We start from the raw sequence: 23,932 nt of genomic DNA on the forward strand, positions 1-23,932 counted from the left end.
GATCCAATAATATTGTATCCATCACCACATTGGTTACATTGGAAATATCCTTCCAACGCTCTCCTTCTACAAAGTCAGCCGCATGAAGCGATCGAGTTTAAAGTCCTATAGCAGGGTATTGTTTGCACATTTCTTTTTGCTTCCTAAACAAAGGTCGTCATTTCCTGTTTTGCAATAAATGCTTATTCAGAGGGGGGAGGGGGGAGAGAGGGAGGGGGGTGAGAGCTCAGAGGAGGGGGGTGAGAGCTCAGAGGAGGGAGGGGTGAGAGGATCGTTGGGCTGTCAGCAGATAGAACAGGAGACGTCTTGGGAAATACAGCATTGGGGTGTTGCCAGTCTTCGTAGATACAAAGGATTCCTCCTCGTTTCACTTCTCTGGATCGGATATATTCTATCAGTAAGTAACATTTTTGTTATATTTTTTCTGTTTATCCGACTAGTTCTCTGTATCTGTGTGCGGGTGCAACCATGTGCACATTTCCAGGTATAAGAAATACACTATATTACCAAAAGTACTGGGACGCCTGCCATTACACGCACATGAACTTTAATGACATCCCAGTCTTAGTCCGTAGGGTTCAATATTGAGTTGGCCCACCTTTTTGCAGCTATAACAGCTTCAACTCTTCTGGGAAGGCCGTCCACAAGGAGTGTGTCTATGGGAATGTTTGACCATTCTTCCAGCAGCATATTTGTGAGGTCAGGCACTGATGTTGGACGAGAAGGCCTGGCTCGCAGTCTGCACTCTAATTCAACCCAAAGGTGTTCTATGGGGTAGAGGTCAGGACTTTGCGCAGGCCAGTCAAGTTCCTCCACCCCAAACTCGCTCATTATTATTATTATTATTATTATTTTTATTATACAGTATTTATATGGCGCCAACAGTTTGCACACTGCTTTACAATGTGAGGGCAGACAGTACAGTTACAATACAATTCAATACAGGAGGAATCAGAGGGCCCTACTCATTAGAGCTTACAATCTAGAAGGGAGGGTCAAGCAGAGTTGCCACTTCATCCCTTTAAACCTGAACACATATGAATTACACGGGTTCTGAGGATAATTTAATGCAGATAAGGCACCAAGTGAGTTTAATTACCACCTTAATCAGCCACAGAACCTGTGTAATTAATATGTGTTCGGGTTTAAAGGGATGAGGTGGCAATTCTAGGGTCAAGTGATACAAAAGGTAATAGCTATCGGGAATGAGCTGATGGAGTAAATAAAAGTACAGTTGTTAGGTTTGGGCAGAATAGGCTTCTCCGAAGAGATGGGTTTTCAGGGATTGTCTAAGCAAGCAAAGTAGGAGATAGTCGGACAGATTGGGGTAGGCAGTAGGGATGAGCTTCGTGTTCGAGTCGAACCCATGTTCGACTCGAACATCGGCTGTTCGATCGTTCGCCGAATTGCGAACGTTATGGGCCGTTCGCGCTAAATTCGTGTGGCGCGTCACGGCCCATAATTCACTGCGGCATCGCAGTGCATTGCTGGCTGATGATTGGCCAAGCATGCACTATGACCCGCATGCTTGGCCAATCACAGCGCCGTCAGTAGAGAGAGCTGTAATTGGCCAAAGCCAGGGTGGCTTTGGCCAATTATGGCTCAGGGGATTTAGTACACACCCCACACTATATAAGGCCGCCTGCACGGCGGCCCTGTGTAGTGTGTGTTCCGGTGTGCTGAGAGATAGAGAGAGAGAGAGACAGTGTCATTTGATTTGAGTTAGATAGATTAGGCAGAACAGTCAGTCAGTTAGCTGCACTTACAGTGTATTGTGTATATATATGCATCCCAGGTGTTGCATATATATATATACACTGTATTCAGTTTAGCTAGATCCGTTCCTGTTATCTTCTATCTAGACTATTTACATTTAGTGCAGTGCGTCCTGCTCACAGTGTTCAGCTAGATCCGTTCCTGCTATTTACATTTAGTGCAGTGCGTCCTGCTCACAGTGTTCAGCTAGATCCGTTCCTGTTATCTTCTAGACTATTTACATTTAGTGCAGTGCGTCCTGCTCACAGTGTTCAGCTAGATCCGTTCCTGCAATTTACATTTAGTGCAGTGCGTCCTGCTCACAGTGTTCAGCTAGATCCGTTCCTGCTATTTACATTTAGTGCAGTGCGTCCTGCTCACAGTGTTCAGCTAGATCCGTTCCTGCTATTTACATTTAGTGCAGTGCCTCCTGCTCACAGTGTTCAGCTAGATCCGTTCCTGTTATCTTCTAGACTATTTACATTTAGTGCAGTGCGTCCTGCTCACAGTGTTCAGCTAGATCCGTTCCTGCTATTTGCATTTAGTGCAGTGCGTCCTGCTCACAGTGTTCAGCTAGATCCGTTCCTGCTATTTACATTTAGTGCAGTGCGTCCTGCTCACAGTGTTCAGCTAGATCCGTTCCTGTTATCTTCTAGACTATTTACATTTAGTGGGGGTGATTTAGTGGGGGTGATAACCCTTCCCTATGTTTTCCAAAAAGCTTAGAAAAGATTTTTTGGCTGGAGCTAAACACGTTAAAAATGTTCAAAATTACAAACAGATTCTACTTAACAACAAACCTACAGTCCCTGTCTTGTTTGCACCGCCTGTATACTGCTGTTCAGAGTATATAGGGCCTGGTGGCCCCACACCTTTCCTTATTTTAATTTGGGTGCGGGGTTCCCCTTAATATCCATACAAGACCCAAAGGGCCTGGTAATGGACTGGGGGGTACCCATGCCGTTTGTCTCACTGATTTTCATCCATATTGCCATGACCCGACATTACATTAAACCCTCAAGCAGTTTTAAATGAGATTTTTTCCTTTAAAAATGACATTTGGTGCAGGGACTGTTCTAAACATGGGAAACACGCGTCACTTTACAGGCATACTATAGACACCCCCCAGGTACGATATTTAAAGGAATATTTCACTTTTTTTTTTTTTACTTTAAGCATCATTAAAATCACTGCTCCCGAAAAAACGGCCGTTTTTAAAAGTTTTTTTTGCATTGATACATGTCCCCTGGGGTAGGACCCGGGTCCCCAAACCCTTTTTAGGACAATACCATGCAAATTAGCCTTTAAAATGAGCACTTTTGATTTCGAACGTTCGAGTCCCATAGACGTCAATGGGGTTCTAACGTTCGTGCGAACTTTCGGTCCGTTCGCGGGTTCTGGTGCGAACCGAACCGGGGGGTGTTCGGCTCATCCCTAGTAGGCAGTTCCATAAGATAGGAGAGGCTTGGAAAAAGTCCAGGAGGCGAGTACTGGAGGAGGTAATGAGGGAACTAAAGAGCAGGAGGTCTTGGGAGGAATGAAGAGGACCATTAGGTTGGTATTTTGAGACTAGGTTAATGATGCAGCTGGGAGCCAAGTTGTGGATGGCTTTGTAAGTTGTTGTTAGAATTTTGAATTTAACTTGTTGGGTGAGTGGAAGCCAGTGGAGGGATTGACAGAGAGGGGTAGCGGACACAGAGCAGTTGGTAAGGTGGATGAGCCTGGCAGCAGCGTTTATGATGGACTGAAGGGGGGAGGAGCATATGTAAAGGTTATCCCGTGAGGAGGGAGTTGCCATAGTCAAGGCGACAGATGACCAGGGAGTGAACTAGGAGCTTTGTGGTGTCATTGGTTAGGGAGGGGCGTATTATGGAGATGTTGTGGAGGTTGAGGCAGCAAGATTTGGAAAACGTTTGGACGTGGGGCTGAATGGATAGTTCAGAGTCCAGGGTTACACCTAGAACCTTGGCATGCGGGGAAAGGCTGATAGTAGTGCTGATCTTGACAGAGAAATCAGGGGAAGAGGCATGTGGGGGGAGGAAAAATTATGAGCTCAGTTTTGGATAGATTGAGTTTGGGGAAGTAGTGTGTCATCCAGGCTGATATGTCTGTTAGCAAATTAGAGATACGTCAGAAGACTTAAGGAGTGAGCTGAGGGGTAGAGAGATAGATTTGAGTGTCGTCAGCATAGAGTTGGTATTGGAAACCATGGGAGGCTATTACCTGACCCAGGGAGGAGGTGTAGATGGAGAATAAGAGAGGTCAAAGAACAGAACCTTGGGGGACCATGACAGAGAAGAGGAGAGGAGGAAGTTGTTGTAAGTGGCACTGAAGGTGCGGTTGCATAAATAGGATGAGAACCAGCGAAGAGTACAGTCACGGAGATCAAAGGCGTGGAGTTTTTTGAGGACCTTGCTTTGTGCACTGGTCCAAATCATTTGGTGGAGGGGGGATTATGGTGTAGGGTTGTTTTTCAGGGGTTGGGCTTGTCCCTTTAGTTCCAGTGAAGAGAACTCTTATGCCCTGTACACACGGTCGGACATTGATCGATCATTCCGACAACAAAATCCATGGATTTTTTTCCGATGGATGTTGGCTCAAACTTGTCTTGCATACACACGCTCGCTCAAAAAGTTGTCGGAAAATCCAATCGTTCTGAACGCGGTGACGTAAAACACGTACGTCGGGACTATAAACGGGGCAGTAGCCAATAGCTTTCATCTCTTAATTTATTCTGAGCATGAGTGGCACTTTGTGCGTCGGATTTGTGTACACACGATCGGAATTTCCGACAACGGATTTTGTTGTCGGAAAATTTTATAGAAAGCTCTCAAACTTTGTGTGTCGGAAATTCCTATGTGTGATGGAGCCTACACATGGTCGGAATTTCCGACAACAAGGTCCTATCACACATTTTCCATCGGAAAATCCTATCGTGTGTACAGGGCATTAAGGTGTCAGCATACCAAGACATTTTGCACAATGTCATGGTCCCAACTTTGTGGGAACAGTTTGGAGATGGCCCCTTCCTGTTCCAACATGACTGCACACTACGGATGGATGAACGGTTCGGCCCGAGCATGAGTTTGGGCGGAATATTTGCTGGTCCCCGAACACCCGAATTATCGGGGCGTTCAACCATTTGTTCGGCCCACCGAATGACCACAATGCACTGCGCCACTGCACATGCATTAAAAGCCCTGATTGGCTGAAATAATGAAAGCTTTGCCCAATCAGGGCACAGAGCACTTTTAGAGCCATGATTGGATGCTGTCATAATAACCATCCAATCATGGCTCATTGCTCTTAGTCCCACCCCACACTATAAAAGTATTCTTTCAATAGCAGCCATTTTTAGTGTGATATCGGCATGGAGAGAGATAGAACAGGGCTCTGTTCAGTGCTACTAGAGAGTTAGTGTGCTATTCTGATTCTATTGTCAGTGTAGAATATCAATATAATGTGAATCTAGTGATAGTTTAGTCAGTGTGAGTTTGGTGACCGTTTAACACAGTACAGTATATTTCATTGCTTTACTGCAAGTTTAACGCGGTATATTTCAGTGCGTTACCTTCTGTTTAACACAGTATAGTTCAGTGTGTTACTGCAAGTTTAACGCCGTATATTTCAGTGTGTTACCATCTGTTTAACGCCGTATATTTCAGTGAATTAGTGCTTGTTTAATGCAGTATATTTCTGTGCGTTACTGCATGTTTGATGCAGTATATTGCAGTGTGTCTGTGCAGTTTTACTGCAGCATATTGTAGTGTGTCAGTGGAGTGTGTCTGTGTAGTGAGTACTCAGGTTAAAGTGCACCAAATACCACTTCCCATTAATTAAAGTACATCCACGTAAACATTTCTACATCTTTATTACATTTTCTTAATAGCCCCCCCTCATCATGTCTGGGAGGCCAACAAGGAGAGGCAGACGTTCCCACTGCACTGTGAGGGGGCCAGCTGCGTATGTGTCCACAGGCAAAGGTGGACATGGTCAGTCCTCAGGCAAGACATAATTTCCTCTGTTTAGTGATGTTGTCCGTACTATCCAGCCACAGCATGCAAAGGAGGTGGTGGACTGGCTTACTAAACCATCCTCATCCTCCTTCGTCACCCAAGCAGAGACTAGTGGGCAGTCCCCTGCAGCTGCCAGAGTGGCTAAACCTGCCTCCTTGTCCACATCTATTCCTGCCATAGCCCCAGCATCAGGCTTGGAGTCAGCTGAGTTATTTGAACACAGCGTCAGCCACTTGCACCTTGACGGTGCACAGCCTATACTTGATTCAGATGGTTGGTTCTGAGGTTGAGGAAGGCAGGAACATGAGCCTACAGAGAGGGGAGAACACTGGTACACAAATTGGCAGTCATGTTCCCCCAGCTGCAGCATATTGCCAAGTTGGCTCCAGTGGTAATGAGGATGGAGGAGATGATGATGATGATGATGATGATGAGGTCACTGACGCAACTTGGGTGCTGGAAAGAGAGGAGGAGGAAAGTGAGGGTGAGGCACAAGCCCAATGAGGCAGCCACCATGAAAGAGTAGAGAGCAGCCACCCTATTCCATTGCATTGTGGAGCTGTTATCTCCCGGTCCACTTCCCACAGCTCAGCTTTCTGGGCCTTTTTTAGCACATGTGCAGCCTATCGCACTGTTGCAATTTTCAAACTCTGTCTCAAGCACATCAAGCGTGGCAAAAACACCAGCCATTTGGATACTACATGCTTGACAAAGCATTTAACCTCCTACCACTCAGCCCATTGCCAAGAGCACCTGAATGCCACAGAAAAGGGGCGCAAATCTGTTCTTCTTTCTTACTCACCTCAGTCTGCCCCCGCTATACTGCATGACCTCCCAGCAGCCTCCACTGACAGGGATGATGATATAGCGCAGGGTGTCCCAGGTCCTTGCAGCATATCTGCCAGTAGCACACCACCAGCTGTAGGCTATAGCTGGTAAATTTCTCTGCCCCATCTGCTGCAGCGAAAAAATAAAATACAGTCACTGCCACCCACTTGCCCAGGGTCTAAATTCAAGATTGTCAAAGGTGCTGGCTCTACAACTTTTACAACATTTTCGTCTGGTGGATTCTGCCCCTTTTGTGAATTTGCAGAATGTGCTGTACCACAATGGCAGGTTCCCATTCGCTATTTATTCCCGCGTAAGGCCATTCCAGCTCTGTACCATCATGTGGAAGGCAATGTTGTGGCATTGTTGGGCCGTGGGCCACATAGGTTTTATTTTTAGCCTTTTAAACGTATTGCCCATAGGTATATACTTTCCAATGAGTTCACATACAGTCTTTTTGAAGAATTCCCATTTCTGTTTTGTGTCCATTGATGCCAATATTCCCTCGCAGTCCAAATCTTGGAGAGCAGCCCTCATCCTTGGAAAATTTGCTCTCTTAAAGTGAAGTGTTTTTATCTTTCCCGTATGTGTTTGTTGCTTACAGCTAACATTAAATGAAATCATGTTCCTTTATATGAATATTGGTAATAAGCTCTGCATGTGTCTGTGTGAACTACTACCTGACATGGATTACAGGTATCGAATGGACTTTAAGTTCCTGAAGGTATAGCTTTGCAAGTTACAACCTCTCAGTCTGCTCTGTACACTCTTCTGCAAACTTCTTCTTCCCCTGGACTATATCCTACCTGATGCTTTGTCTCTCCCTCACTTTCCAGCTCTACAATCTCAGCCAACCAGGTACAGTCTGCCACCTCAACCTTTTCTCCCTCCTTATCACTAAAGCCCACTTCGCAGCTGCAGGAAAATCACTGGCAAATGCAGCTTTCTGCCTGTTGTCCCCTCCCTCAATGTAGGAAACCACCATTATTGGCCCTTCTAAGCCCCCTGACCACAATTCAAAGGCCATGAATTACACGATTGGTAATTTCTTGCTATGGCAGTGAATAATCGCATTAGTTTATGGTATTTTATGAACTGTGAATGGCTAGAGTTCAGGTCGAACCCATGGACAAACAGAACTGGAAGCTCTTCACTAGCAGGAAGTGCTGTCATTATTTAGCCTGCCATTTTCCTGCCTGTGCAATTCTTACCTCCTTGCTGCAGCGCTTCTTGTAAACCTGTATCTCCTTCACATGTGTTGTTTGGCTTCTGTGCTCACCTATGGGCATCGCCTGCTATTCTGTGGGTTTATATTTTCTTCCCTTTCATCACTTCACGGCCCGCCTCCTAGTTGGCTTGCCTATATAAGACATGCATAGTGTAGCCCACATTCTTGAGCAACTCCCCAGTTCTTTGAGCTCTTGCTTACTAATACATGTATCCTGTGTCTGACTACCTGTGTACCAATTCCAGCTATGTCTACCATCTGTGATTGCTTGCTGCCCACCCTGACCTTGACTTGTTCCCGGTTTTCCTTCAGGCTCCTGCAGCTTGTACTCTGCACATGTGAGTGGTCTCTGCATCCTCAGCTGGGGGGTGTGACTTGGTTCCAGCTTGCTGCAAGTTCATTCCCATCATCAGGGGCCCTGGTGAAGAAGCAAACTGGGGCTTCATGCCAAATCGGGGTTCTCCAGGGCAATCTACAGGGGCTCACTGTCACAGACTCCGGACAGTTTGCTCAGGCCATGAACTCCTTGGAGACACTGCAGCCTTTTCTGGAACAGCTTCAATGTTTGTCTTAGAGAGTTGACGTCCAGCAGGCTTATCTAGAGTGGGCTGTGCAATGGCCACAGAAACTTTCCTTCTGTTTGGACCAGCTGCAGGTTGTGTCCATTTCCCCTCCCTCCATTCCTGCTCTGGTTCCTATTGCTCCGGCTCCCTTCTTCCTCCTGTGCCGGATAGGGATGGGCTCAGGCGTGTTCGGATCGTAGCCCCAATGCACCTGAGCAATCTTGCCAGGAAGCTCTTCAGAACACCACCAATCATAGGCAGTGTGTGTATGTGCAGCTGCGAACTGGGAAATGCCTCACTGCCTATAATTGGTGGTGTGCAGTGAGAGCATCCCGGCTGGATTGCTCAGGTGGGTTGGGACTATGATCCGAATATGCTTGAGCCCATCCCTAGTGCCGGACAGTCTTTCAAAACTCCATCAGCCTCTGCTGGCTCACTTTTCTGGTGATCCAAAATGTACTAATTCGTTTAGCACTAGCGGCACTCCATTTCCCTTCTGATAGCTCCAGGGTGGTGTACATAATATCACTCCTTTCCAGTGAGGCTCTGGCTTTGGCCTCACCACTGTGGGAGTGTCAAGATCCTACTATTTCCAGTCTTACTGCACTCTAGCAAGCTTTCTGTAAGCCCTTCAATGTGCCTGACAGGGCCTCATCCGCTGCTGGAGCACTTTTTGGCTATGTCAAGGAAGCATGACTTATCAAGGAAGTTGATAACGCAGTTCAGTTTCGCACCTTGGTCTCGGAACTAGCATGGAATAATTAGGCCCTTATCGCAACCTTTTGGCAGGGTTTAGCAGATCGTATTAAGAACTAACTTCCTGGCAGAACCATACCCTCCACCCTGGATGACTTGATCACCCTTAGCATACAATTGATGCCTGCTTCCAGGAGGGAAAACTGGAAAGGGCTTGTCTACTCCTCCAGTGGATTATATAGCTCCTGTTTTCTAGGAAGCTCCTGAACAGCCCACCTCTGCAACTATGTTGGCATCTGAAGAACCTATGCAACTAGGGCAGACACACCTCATGCCACAAAAGTGATAGCATCCCCTAAAACTCAGTCTATACCTTTACTGCAAGGCTGGTGGTCACATACTAAAGTCCTGTGTGCCTGGGAAATCTCTCAGGTCTAGGTCGCTCAGAGGGGGATGATCTAGACCAGAACTTGAATTCCACCACCTTCCCTCGATTTGTCATACCCATCTTCATTCATTTAGCCCTGAACTCATATCAAGTATCTGTATATATTGACTCTTGGGCAGCTGGGAACTTCATTAAGCAGTCCCTGCCCTCTGAATTGGGCTTTCCTCTCGTTCCCTTGACGATGCCCCTCTCGGGAATTTGCAGTCAATGTCTTTACCTTGGCCTTAGGACCCCTACGATTCCGAACTACCTCCATAATTATGCATGTCGGTTACAATGCCATCAGACTTGTCTCCCTAAGGTGCTCCCACCTCTCTCTATACCCGTAACTGAGGTCACCACCTCTCCAATGTTCCCTCAACATTATCAGACCTTCCAAAAAGTTTTTGTAAAAAAGCTGCTGACCCTCTGCCTCCTCACCATCCCTACAATTGCGCTATTGATCTCCAACCTGGGACTACTCAACTGCGGGATCAAGTCCATCCTCTCTTCATTTCTGAGACTCAAGCCACGTTTGAGTACATTCAGGAAAATCTGCAGAAAAGATTTATCTAAAAGTCCAAGTCTCTCGCTGGGGCTGGCTTCTTTGTGGAGAAAAAGGATGGTATGCTCCAACCCTACATTGATTATAGAGGTCTCAGTGCCATCACCATTAGGAATTAGTACCCATTTCTCCTGTTTTCTAAACTTTTTAATAGGCTTCAGGACACTCGAATCTTCACAAAATTAGACCTTCATGGAGCATACAATTTGATTGGGATCTGAGAGGGTGATGAGTGGAAGACAGCTTTCAACACCAGAAATAGGCAATATAAATATCTTATAATGCCTTTGTGGCTTGTGCAATGCCACAGCTATTTTCCATAACTTTGTTAAAGACATTTTCACTGATCTCTTATACATTTGTGTATTTGCATAATATACAGATTTTCTCTCCATATTTGAATACTCATCGTTAGTGCGTATGTACGGTTCTGCAATGTCTTCGGGACCACGACCGTGTGCAAAGCTGAAGAAATGCATCTTCAAGTGAAGCCAGGTTCCTTTCCTTGGTTACATAGTCATAGATAAAAGGCTTTTTATGGACCCAGCCAAACTTCAGGCCATCTCCAACTGGCCTCAGCCCTCTGGTCTGAAAGCAACGCAATGCTTTTTGGGGTTCACCAATTTCTATTGTCAGTTAATTTCTGGTTATTCCACTCTGGTGGCCCCAATCACTTCTTTGACCCAGAAGGTTGATGGTGCTAGAACCTAACCTTCTGAAGTAGTCAAGGCATTCTACAAACTCAAAGCAGCCTTTCTCTCGATATCTATTCTCATTCGTCCAGACATTCTCTAGCCCTTCTTTTTGGAGGTAGACGCTTCATCCTTGGGTGTGAGGGCTGTTCTTCTCCAAATGCATAACGGCAAGCTTTAAATCCCAGACAAGAGCGAAGGGCTCTCTTTTTTTGCCAGGTTTAACTTTGGCATTACCTTTTGGCCTAGTTCTAAAAATGGCCATGCTCATACCTTTTCCAGATCCTTTGACATTGCTGACTCTGAGTTACATGTTGAACCAGAACCCATTATTATGGCCACCACCCATCTTCAGTCTTCATGTAGCCCATCCGGAAAGACCTTTGTGGTCCCTCCCTTTGCTCCAGGCTTCTCAAATGGGCACATGATTCTGAACTCTCTTCTCATTCAACTCATTCTGGTGTACAACATACCTGTGCTTTCCTGCAGCGTTACTACTGGAGGCCCTCCTTTCGGAAGGATGTTGAAGATTATAATTAGGCTTGCTCCATTTGTGTGCAGTCTAAGTCTTCCACATATGCTCCAGCAGGACTTATTTTACTCCTACCTATTCCAGATGAACCTTGGCATTGCATCTCCATGGACTTTATCTGTGAACTACCCCCCTCAGCAGGCTCCACCATTATCTGGGTGGTTGTGGACAGGTTTTTCAAAATGTGTCACTTAACTCCACTTCCAGGACTACCCTCAGCTGCCACCCTGACTTCCATCTCATCAAGGAAATCTTTTGTCTTCATGGTGTGCCCTCACACATCATCTTCGATAGGAAAGTTCAATTTACAGCTCGTTTCAGGAAGCTCTGGCCTCATCCTTTAGAATCAAGTTGGACTTCTTCAGGGGGCCTTCACCCGCAGTCAAATGGGCAAACTGAAAGGGTCAACCAGAATGTTGGTGCCTTCTACCCTGGGCTGAGTTTGCCCTCAATAACCACGCTAATGCCAGAACTGTTGAGTCTCCCTTTTTCACAGTGTTTAGTCATCATCTTATACAATCCTTCAATTCCATCTGGCCAGACTATTCTAAGAACTTACATCTGGCAGCTTCCAGGTACAAAGTAGCTGCAGATCGCGAGTCACAAATTCCTACCCGGTGACAAGGTTTGGCTCTCTTATCCGTCTCTGAGAACCCTCTATGAAATGTGCTCCTCATTTCATTGGTCTCTTTACAATCCTCTGCCAGGTTAATCATATCTCTTTAAAGCTCTGACTCCCTTCACATTTGAGGTTCTCTAATGTTTTCCATGTTTTTCTCTTGAGGCCGTACATCAAGGGTAAGCAACCTTGGCACTCCAGCTGTGGTAAAACTACAAATACCATCATGCCTCTGCCTCTTAGAGTCATGCCTGTGATTGTCAGGGTCGTCTCATGGGACTTGTAGTTTCAAAACAGCTGGAGGGCCGAGGTTGCCTACCCCTGACGTACATCATCAATAGGTTTTCATTTTCCCATACTGTTTGTCATCCTTCTCCAACAGTCAATGCCACAAATCAGTATGAAATAAAGGAAATCTTGGATTCCTAATTCTCCAGCGGGAGGCTTTTATATCTAATTGACTGTAAGGGATTTGATACTGAGGAAAGCTGTTGGATTCCTTCTACGGATGTTCCTGCCTTCTTTTGATGAAACTTTTTCATCAGAAGTTTCCTCTCAAGCCTGGCTCTAAATGGGTGGGGAGGCCTCGTAAGAGGAGGGTGCTGTCATGTTTTATCCTGCAGTTTTCCTGCCTGTTTAATTATTACTTCCTTGCTGCAATGCTTCTCCTAAACCTGTATCTTCTTCGCATGTGTTGTTTGGCTTCTATGTTCACCTATGGGTTCCATCTGCTATTCTGTGGGTTTATATTTCCTTCCCTTCCATTACTTCCTGACCCGCCTACCAGTTTTTTTGCCTATACTACTCATGTACTAACCCCAGATTTATCTACAGCAGAGATCTTCAAACTACGGCCCTCCAGTTGTTCAGGAACTACAATTCCCATCATGCCTAGTCATGTCTGTGAATGTCAGAGTTTTACAATGCCTCATGGGACGTGTAGTTCTGCAACAGCTGGAGGGCCGTAGTTTGAGGATCCCTGATCTACAGTCTGTGCTTGTCTAAGCTCGTCCAGATCCCTGCTTGTTCCTGGTTTTCCTTCTGTCTCCTTCTGTTTCTATTCTGCACATGTGAGTGATCTCCGCATCCTCAGCTGGGTGTACCTGGAGGGCCATGACCTGGTTCCAGCTTGCTGCAAGTTCATCCCCACCATTAGGGACTGTAACGGACCTCCGGTCCTCAATAGGACTATGTCCGCTGTAAATGCTTCCTCTGTCCAGTACCACACCACCCAGGACCCTTTAGCCCACCCAGTCACTAGCCATAACTCAGTGTAGGGTGAAAAACATAAAACTGTATATTGAAACACATGTACAAACAGATATACAACTCAGGGGACAATCACCCCCTCCCTTGGATTCAGGGCAGGGTAAACTGTCCAATCAGCAATAAGGAACATACAGGGCAGGTGTATTCAAACTTCTCATCAGTAAACAGTCTTATCAGCAGGGAGGGGCTGCTAGAGGAATCCCCCGCCCCTCCACATAGACATACATCCCATAATATACTTTTCTCCTAAGGCAGACAGACACAACAGAACAATGGAATACAACCACACCCCAAACGATCTCAGCAAAGAGTCCATGAACAGCATGAGACAACACACAATATATACATATATACAACATTCCAGTGTGGCTGTACAGCGAGTCCAACTAGCACAGATCAGACTGGGGTTCTCGGTCACCCTGTGCTCCTAATAGACACAGGGTCATTTACATATAGGAGGGTCCGGGGGAGCTGGACATGGAGTTTCCAGAGCTCTACAAGGTGAGCTGGATTGCACAAGCCCCCCACCCAAAGTGACTCCCGTCACACAGCTCCCCTTTCGGCAGGGGACTAACACAGGAAGAGACCCAAAGTTAGTCAGTAGTTCCAGTCCCCAAATGCCGGTATCAACACAGTACCCCAAATAAATTGTCCCAAACATAGCAGTACTCACCCAGCCAACCTCTGCCTCTCTCAGAGAACATACTCGCCGCTGGGGAAAAGTGTAGACTGGTCCTTCTCCCTGGAGTCCTTTCAGCCGTTGGAGAGAAGACAGAATGACTGGGCTTTACTGGGAATCTTGTTGATGGGAGAGCCAATCTGCATTTTGGTGTTGGCTCCCCCTTTGGTACTGAATAGTGAAGTTGTACGGTTGTAAAGCCAAACTCCACCTTAGCAAGTGGCCGTTATCCCCGAGACTCGATCCAGCCAGATGAGGGGGTTGTGGTCTGTGAGAATGGTAAACTCCCTGCCGTACAAATTAGGGTTGCAGTTTTTTTCAAAGTCCATAGTATAGCCAGGCATAGGCCACCTCCCTGTCCAGAAACTTTCTGCTAAGGAAGACCACCGGGTGCTCCTCTCCCTTTTCATTTACCTGGCTGAGGACAGCCCCTAGCCCATTCAGTGGGGACGGAAAGTATTCAGACCCCCTTAAACTTTTCACTCTTTGTTATATTGCAGCCATTTGCTAAAATCATTTAAGTTCATTTTTTTTCCGCATTAATGTACACACAGCACCCCATATTGACACAGAATTGTTGACATTTTTGCAAATTTATTAAAAAAGAAAAACTGAAATATCACATGGTCCTAAGTATTCAGACCCTGCTGTGACACTCATATATTTAACTCAGGTGCTGTCCATTTCTTCTGATCATCCTTGAGATGGTTCTACACCTTCATTTGAGTCCAGCTGTGTTTGATTATACTGATTGGACTTGATTAGGAAAGCCACACACCTGTCTATATACGACCTTACAGCTCACAGTGCATGTCAGAGCAAATGAGAATAATGAGGTCAAAGGAACTGCCTGAAGAGCTCAGAGACAGAATTGTGGCAAGGCACAGATCTGGCCAAGGTTACAAAAAAATTTCTGCTGCACTTAAGGTTCCTAAGAGCACAGTGGCCTCCATAATCCTTAAATGGAAGACGTTTGGGACGACCAGAACCCTTCCTAGAGCTGGCCGTCCGGCCAAACTGAGCTATCGGGGGAGAAGAGCCTTGGTGAGAGAGGTAAAGAAGAACCCAAAGATCACTGTGGCTGAGCTCCAGAGATGCAGTCGGAAGATGGGAGAAAGTCGTAGAAAGTCAACCATCACTGCAGCCCTCCACCAGTTGGGGCTTTATGGCAGAGTGGCCCGACGGAAGCCTCTCCTCAGTGCAAGACACATGAAAGCCCGCATGGAGTTTGCTAAAAAAACACCTGAAGGACTCCAAGATGGTGAGAAATAAGATTCTCTGGTTTGATGAGACCAAGATAGAACTTTTTGGCCTTAATTCTAAGCGGTATGTGTGGAGAAAACCAGGCACTGCTCATCATCTGTCCAATACAGTCCCAACAGTGAAGCATGATGGTGGCAGCATCATGCTGTGGGGGTGTTTTTCAGCTGCAGGGACAGGACGACTAGTTGCAATCGAGGGAAAGATAAATGCGGTCAAGTACAGGGATATCCTGCACGAAAACCTTCTCCAGAGTGCTCAGGACCTCAGACTGGGCTGAAGGTTTACCTTCCAACAAGACAATGACCCTAAGCACACAGCTAAAATAATGAAGGAGTGGCTTCACAACAACTCCGTGACTGTTCTTGAATGGCCCAGCCAGAGCCCTGACTTAAACCCAATTGAGCATCTCTGGAGAGACCTAAAAATGGCCGTCCACCAACGTTTACCATCCAACCTGACAGAACTGGAGAGGATCTGCAAGGAGGAATGGCAGAGGATCCCCAAATCCAGGTGTGAAAAACTTGTTGCATCTTTTCCAAAAAGACTCATGGCTGTATTAGATCAAAAGGGGCTTCTACTAAATACTGAGCAAAGGGTCTGAATACTTAGGACCATGTGATAAATAAGTTTTTCTTTTTTAATAAATCTGCAAAAATGTCAACAATTCTGTGTTTTTCTGTCAATATGGGGTGCTGTGTGTACAATATGGGTTGCTGTGTGTACATTAATGAGGAAAAATAATGAACTTAAATGATTTTAGCAAATGGCTGCAATATAACAAAGAGTGAAAAATTTAAGGGGGTCTGAATACTTTCCGTCCCCACTGTATGTGGAGGCATCCGTCTGTACAATGAACCTTCACTTGTAGTTTGGAGCTTCCAGGATGGGGTCGCGGGAAAGGGCCTCCTTCAGCTGGTCAAAGGCGGCCTGGCAGGCCAGGGTCCACGTCACCACCCTGGACATAGTCTTCTTGGTCAGGTCCGTCAGCGACTTGGCAATTGTGCTGAAATGGGGCACAAATTTGCGATAATACTTAGCAGTGCCCAAAAAGGCCATAACCTATTTTTTATTCTGAATAGTGGGCCAGTCCCTAATGGCTTTGATTTTAGCTGGTTCGGGGCGCAGGCTGCTCCACCCGGTATCCTAAGTATTGGACCTCGACCATTCCCATCTGGCACTTATTGGGCCGGATAGTAAGGTCGGCCCCTGTAATTAGGTCTAGGATGGTGCCCACATGCCGGAGGTGGTCTTCCCATGTTTCACTGAAGATGGCAATGTTATCAAGGTAGGCGCAGGCAAATTCTTGGCAGCTCTGCAGCAACTGATCCACCATGCGCTGGAAGGTGGCAGGGGCATTCTTCATCCCAAAGGGCATGCTGTGAAATTCAACAGTAACCCTAGCTCAAGTCCAGTGTAGTGACATTGCAGGCCCCAGCCAGACGGTCCAGTATGTCATCTATACGGGGCATCGGGTAGGCGTTGCTAACGGTGTGGTCATTAAGATGTCGGTAGTCTACACTAAATCTAATGGTGCCATCTTTCTTGGGTAAAAGAGCAACAGGTTAGTCCCGGGGGGTCTGGAAGGGTTGGATAATTCCCAGGTCCAACATTTTATTCAGTTCTTGTTTTATGATGTTCCGGACAGATTCTGGAACTTGCTAAGGGACTTGTTGGATGGGCCGGGTTTGCAAGGTTTCCACATGATGAGTGGTGAGGGTCGTCCTTCTTGGCCGAGAGAAAAGGACGGGACAGCGGTGGTGCACAACAGTTTTCATAGACAAATGCTGTTCCTGGCTGAGCTGGGGGCTCAAGGGTAACTTGTGTACGTCAGCCAAGTGGTGCGCTACCTTCAGGAGATCAAGCAAGACTTTGTTGTCTTCTTCAGAGAGTAGGGTGCAGACCGCCAGGAAGGGAAGGTTTCTGTCATGATATTCCTTGATCATCTTGACATGCACATTCTTTTACCGCTTCCCCCGATCATCCAACGCGAGAACATAGTTGGTCTCATTTAACTTCTTGATGATTCGAAGGGGTCCCTCCCATGTGGATTGTAATTTGTTTTGTATATCGGTACCAAGCTCCCGAGGGACCCTGGTGAAAAAGCAGGCCAGAGCTAAGACTCCACACCCTGGGGAGTGATCTACAAGGGCTCACTCTTACAGATTCCTGGCAAGTGATGCTGGATGCTATCATGGTGAATGGCCACATTCATTTGCAGTTTCTGCAAACAGGTTGGGTTTTCTTCAAATCCATGCTCAACCCAAACCTCATCCCTACCCAGGACCCTGTAATCTTCTATTGTGTTAGCACATGCAATGTGTAAATGACCCCCTCACTGCCATAACACATAATGGAGTTTAGGAGGGGGTGAATGGGTACTGATCCCTGTACTACAATATAACCCTTTAGAACAAGAAAATAAGTTTTCTTGCTTCTGACAACACACAAATCATGTCACCCACTAATCTTCAGATCTCTTGTATTCCTTCAGATAAAACCATTTCCTTAACTTAGTTTATTCAATGTTCAAATTATAATATAAAAAGGAGGAAGATATATTCCCGACACAATGTTTCCACAGATTATTAAATGTCCTTTTTTCCCCCAGGGAGATTATTGTCAGGAATCCTCCCATGTATTATCTGTGTTCCTCTGTATGAGGATTCCTATGACTATGAGTCTCAAGCTGTCTATAGATGGATCAAAATTCGGCCAGTTCAGCGAGGACTTGCCACATTTCAATCCATGTATGGGCACTGTGGTTGCACAGAAGTCCAACTACTGATCAACTTCTGTACAACAGCCCTGCTGGAAAATTTTTCTCTCGATCAGCTCTGCAGGAAGTCTGCCCGCTGTCTGAATACAATCACACACTGGGGTTGATTTACTGAAGCTGAAGAGTGCAAAATCTGGTGCAGCTCTGCATAGAAACCAATCAGCTTCCAGGTTTTTTTGGCAAAGCGTAATTGAACAAGCTGAAGTTAGAAACTGATTGACTGCCATGCACAGCTGCACCAGATTTTGCACTCTCCAGTTTTAGTAAATCAACCCCAATGCGTGGATGGGAGAATCGGGTTATTTTTTTTGTTCAACCCACTGGTTGCACAAAAAAAAAGGACTCATATATGGCCAACTTCATTCGCAGCCTCGCCCTGTGTAGGAATGTACAGAACTGGTCACTTTGGTTAATGAGTGTCAGATACTTTCACTTTTGTTTCTTTCTTCTGCTCCCAGGGATGGCATCTGCGGATCTGAGGAAGGAGCTGGAATGTTCGATAGAGACATATGGAAGAAACAATGGCGGTGCAGAGGAGGTGCAGAGACATATGGAAGAAACAATGGCGGAGCAGCGACATATGGAAGAAGCAACAGCGGATCAGAAACATATGGAAGAAACAACAGCGGTAACGAGACATATGGAAGAAACCACGGCAATGCAGAGACATATGGAGAAAACAATGGGGGTGCAGGGACATATGGAAAAAACAACAGGAATGCAGAGACATATGGAAAAAACAATGGCAGATCAGAGACATATGGAAGAAACCATGGCAGATCAAAGACATATGGAAGAAACAACAGCAGTAACAAGAAATATGGAAAAAACAACGGCAATGCAGAGACATATGGAAAAAACGATGGGGGTGCAGCGACATATGGAAGAAACGATGGCGGACCAGAGACATATGGAAGAAACAACAGCGGTAACGAGAAATATGGAAAAAACAACGGCAATGCAGAGACAAATGGAAAAAACAATGGGGGTGCAGAGACATATGGAAGAAACATTGGAGGTGCAGAGACATATGGAAAAAACAATGGCGGTGCAGAGACAGATGGAAGAAACTTTGAAGGCGCAGAGACATATGGAAGAAACAATGGCGTTGCAGAGACAAATGGAAAAAACAATGGTGGTGCAGAGACAAATGGAAGAAACAATGGCAGGGCAGCAGCATATGGAAGAAACAATGGCGGTGCAAAGACATATGGAAGAAACAATGGCGGTTCAGAGACATATGAAAGAAACAATGGCGATGCAGAGACCTATGGAAGAAACAGAGGTGGTACAAAGACAAATGGAAGAAACAATGGCGGTGCAGAGACATATGGAAGAAACACTGGCAGCGCAGAGACATACAGAAGAAACAATGGCGGTGCAGAGACCTATGGAAGAAATCATGGCGGTGCAGAGACATAGGGAAGAAACAATGGCGGTGCAGAGACATATGGAAAAAACACTGGCGGCGCAGAGACATTTGGAAGAAACAATGGTGGTGCAGAGACCTATGGATGAAGCAATGGCAGATCAGAGACATTTGGAAGAAACAATGGCGGTGCAGAGACATATGGAAGAAACAATGGCGGTGCAGAGACATATGGAAGAAAAAATGGTGGTGCAGAGACATATGGAAGAAACAAAGGCAGTGCAAAGACATATGGAAGAAAGAAAAGCGGTGCAGAAACATATGAAAGAAACAAAGGGGGTGCAGAGACATATGGAAGAAACAATAGCGGTGCAGAGACATATGGAAGAAACACTGCCGGTGCAGAAGCATATGAAAGGAACACTGGGGGTGCAGAGACATATGTAAGAAACAATGGTGGTGCAGAGACATATGGAACAAACAAAGGCAATGCAAAGACATATGGAAGAAAGAAAGGCGGTGCAGAGACATATGAAAGAAACAAAGGGGGTGCAGAGACATATGGAAGAAACAATGGCGGTGAAGAGACATATGGAAGAAACAATGGTGGTGCAGAGACATATGGAAGAAACAAAGGCGGTGCAAATAACATATGGAAGAAACAATGGCGGTGAAGAGACATATGGAAGAAATAATGGTGGTGAAGAGACATATGGAAGAAACAAAGGCGGTGCAAAGACATATGGAGGAAACAATGGCGGTGAAGAGACATATGGAAGAAATAATGGTGGTGAAGAGACATATGGAAGAAATAATGGTGGTGCAGAGACATATGGAAGAAACAAAGGGGGTGCAGAGACATATGGAAGATACAATGGCAGTGCAGAGACATATGGCACCATCGTCATGCAAAATGATAAATTAACATGAACAGAAATAGAAAGATCACGGAGAATGTTCTCTGAGCATGCAGAGCACACGCTACTGTCATAGATTCCCTATAGCTAAAATAACTGTCACCGTAACTAAAACAAGAAGAGGAAATACTAGATATAATGTCACTGAGCATGTGATAAGGACAACACCACACTTACTTTTTATATTTGTGAATGTGCATTATATAGCATACTATCTATCTATCTATCTATCTATCTATCTATCTATCTATCTATCTATCTATCTATCTATCTATCTATCTATCTATCTATCTATCTATCTATCATTGGTTAAACTCAATGGACTTTTTTCAACCTATGTTACAATGTTACACTGCACAGGCATGGTCCACCACTGTCACCATCAGGAAGCCAGTCTATCATTGTCAATATTAGGAAGCCCATTTACCATTTTAACTATAATGGAAGCTGGTCGACCACTGTCACTATCAGGAAGCCAATTTACCATTGTCGCTATCAGGAAGCCAGTCCATCGTTGTCTCTATCAGGAAGCCAGTCCATCGTTGTCACTATCAGGAAGCCAGTCCATAGTTGTCACTATCAGGAAGCCAGTCCATCGTTGTCACTATCAGGAAGCCAGTCCATCGTTGTCACTATCAGGAAGCCAGTCCATCGTTGTCGCTGTAAGGAAGATTGTCCACCATTGTCACTATCAGGAAAATGGTCCACCATTGTCACTATCAAGAAGATGGTTCACCATTGTCACTATCAGGAAGATGGTCCACCAGTGTCGCTATCAGGAAGCCACTCCATCGTTGTCACTATCAGGAAGCCAGTCCATCGTTGTCACTATCAGGAAGATGGTCCACCATTGTCACTATCAGGAAGATGGTCCACCGTTGTCACTGTAAGGAAGATGGTCCACCATTACCCTTTCTTTTTGTTTTATGTCACTCTCTAACTGCAACCCCCCCCAAAAAAAAAAAAAAAAATATGAGATACGTTTAGAAGCAGGGTTGGCTAAAATTTCACCTTATGATCTAGTGCTCAGCAATAATGGAGCAGATGGGCCCCAGTAGTGGATAGACAGACACCAGTCACTTTTCAATGCAAAAAATGGAGTTTATTGATTTTCACCCAACACTCCTGGGGGAGAGGGTTAGGTCACAGTACACCCATGGACTTGGTCCTCTCCAGATAAGGGAAAAAAAGTATTTACACTTTTCACAAGTAGAGGACCTTTAGGCCAAGTCGGTATTCTGTGAAATCAGCTTTGGACTGCTATTGCTTTGGGCACTATTTGATTCTGCTACAGACACCTTGGCGAGAGGCCGCCACACTTCAGTCATAGACCGAGCTTCGCCCAACTTCCAAGATTCCCCGAATAGGCTTAAGTGCCTCCATGGTGCAACCTCCTAGGGGTTGACCAGGGACATATAAAAATTCCACACCTTCCACACTATTGCCACTATTGCCAGGAACACTCCCCAGCAGCAGACAGAAGCAAACAATAACCTGAGTCTAGGAGAGACCCAAGAAAACTGAATTATAAATCCATAATCATTCGGTTTAGAGACCAGGAAGGGATCCTTCTGTTGTAGAGAGGGCAGAGAGTGGAATATACTAATATTCCAACTCAGAATAGGTTCCATCCTCTGACGGATTGGAGAGCAAATGAATCAGATTTCAGAAGAAGAACAAAAGGGAGGAGAGAAATATAGCTGAAGCTATATATATAATTTGAGATCAATCTCCCTCACTAAAAAGCTAAAGTATTGGATTTGGTGCTTCAGTTTGGCCCTAAATCTAAGTTGAATAGATGTAATGTATGTATTGATTTGAACAGGTTAATCAGAAAACAAAACTTTCAAAATTAGTATGCCGCCCTACCGGTCCCACTCAGAAGGACAATTGTTTCAGTATGAGGCAAGGGATAATCAATAGTGGCCTTGGAAATAAGTCAATTTTCAATCCCTTAAAGGTCCCCAACTATCAGGTGGAGATTTTTAAGCAGACGGTGGATGGAGAATTACGGGATCTACATATAAAGAAATGTAAAGATGTTGACCCAATTACTAAGGGCATATGGATGTAGCACCCCACCACCCCTAGATAGGCTTCTGGTAAATTCAGTTCTGTTTGGTTCCTCTGTAACCATTGTAACAGCTGTTGATTTCTGTGGCTGTTATGGGGTTCACAGGCTGCAGGTTTGATTGCTCTTCCCTGCCTTCTGGAGACTTCTGGAACATAGATGGTTGAGCAAGGGCTGAAGAGCACGTAACCAGTCTGAGGCCTGGAGCAGCCCTGTTCTAACCCTGCAGGACTGGGCAGACTGCTGGAGTTTGCTGCATGTTTATTGAGGTCCCAGCTGTGGTATAGCTGGGGTGGGGGAGCTAAGGAATGGACCCTTGTCTAGGGACCTGGTCTGCAGAGCTCACTGAAGAGTTCCAGGTGGAAGTTAGCAGGAGTCTGACTGGATACTGGAAGGAGGAATCCGGTGATATTTTGAGTACTGACCTGAGCTTAGGGTCCTAGTGAATGTGTGCTGTTTCCTTTGGGTAGAAGAGCCAGTGGTAGTCCGGGCTGGAATACGTTTTTTAAAAAAGGACTCAATTCTGCTATCTGTACTATGCTTAGTAAAGTAGAGTATCCTCCTGCAAATAATCAATGAATCTGGAGTATCCCATATCACCCTGCACCCTATCCAAGTTCCCCAGCAATAAAAATCCTAAAAAGACATCCCCTGGAGTCATTACTGAGCCAGGAATGAATGAGTTATTGTGTGCCTGGCTGCCTCTGCACTCGTTTTGGGAAAGAACCGGTTAAATGACAGCGGCTCCTTCAAGGGTAGCGCTAGATTCGATTTGGAGAATTACCAAGATATTGACATATCTCCAGCGGACAAAGGGGGAGGATGGAAATACCTATGAGAAGTTGGGTGGTAACCCAATAGTGATGTTTATGAAGGCATTGAAGGATCTGGTAAAGCAAGCCAGTGATGAAGGAGTTTTGGATAATAAAGAGGCAAAATACTTAGTCTCTTTGGGAAGCAGAATGCCTACAATTTATTGTTTGCCCACAACACATAAGAATCTGGATAGACCCCCGGGAAGACCCATAGTGGAGTGGGCTCCACTCGATACATGCTAGGATTGGAGAATGTTTTTGACTACTGTCTCCGACCGATCGTAATAAAAATGCTGGTTTTCTTAAAAGATGGCAAGGATGTGATAAGGATTTTGGAAGGGATGGAAGTGGGAAAATATATTATATTTGCCACTACTGATATAACCTCCATGTACATCAATAACATATGAAATCTGATGGAATGGAAGCGGTAAAATGGGAACTAACATGGCTTAGCGTAATTAACCACTTGGCCTCCGGAAGATTTTACCCCATTCATGGCCATAGCACTGTGCTACTTTTACTGGTAATTGCGCGGTCATGCAACACTGTACCCATATGAGATTTACATCATTATTTTCACGCAAATAAAGCTTTCTTTTGGTGGTATTTGATCACCTCTGGGTGTTTTATTTTTTTGCAATATAAATGAAAAAAATGGAAAATTAAAAAAAGAAATATATATATATATATATATATATATATATATATATATATATATATATATATATTTTTTTTTTTTTTTTTTTAATTTATTATTATTATTTATTATTATTTATTGCTATAGAACACATCCAAGAAATATTTTTAAAAAATCTAATTTTTTCATTAATTTTGGCCAAAATGTATTCT

General features: G+C 45.1%; 1 protein-coding gene across 1 annotated transcript; it reads left to right on the top strand.

Moving 5' to 3' along the window:
• Positions 1–238: 238 nt before the first annotated feature.
• Positions 239–23,689, top strand: LOC141123028 (uncharacterized). The gene is made up of 2 exons (XM_073612023.1): positions 239–397; positions 18,367–23,689. The coding sequence occupies exon 2, from the start codon at positions 18,369–18,371 to the stop codon at positions 19,722–19,724; it is 1,356 nt and encodes a 451-aa protein (XP_073468124.1). The 5' UTR covers positions 239–397; positions 18,367–18,368; the 3' UTR covers positions 19,725–23,689.
• Positions 23,690–23,932: the final 243 nt, after the last annotated feature.

Source organism: Aquarana catesbeiana, linkage group LG01 (assembly GCF_042186555.1).
Source record: "Aquarana catesbeiana isolate 2022-GZ linkage group LG01, ASM4218655v1, whole genome shotgun sequence".
In the NCBI taxonomy this organism is placed as follows: domain Eukaryota; kingdom Metazoa; phylum Chordata; class Amphibia; order Anura; family Ranidae; genus Aquarana; species Aquarana catesbeiana.

Bases quoted from the DNA above. Each gene is read 5' to 3' on its own strand.
- LOC141123028 (XM_073612023.1), top strand. From the start codon at position 18,369: ATGGCATCTGCGGATCTGAGGAAGGAGCTGGAATGTTCGATAGAGACA.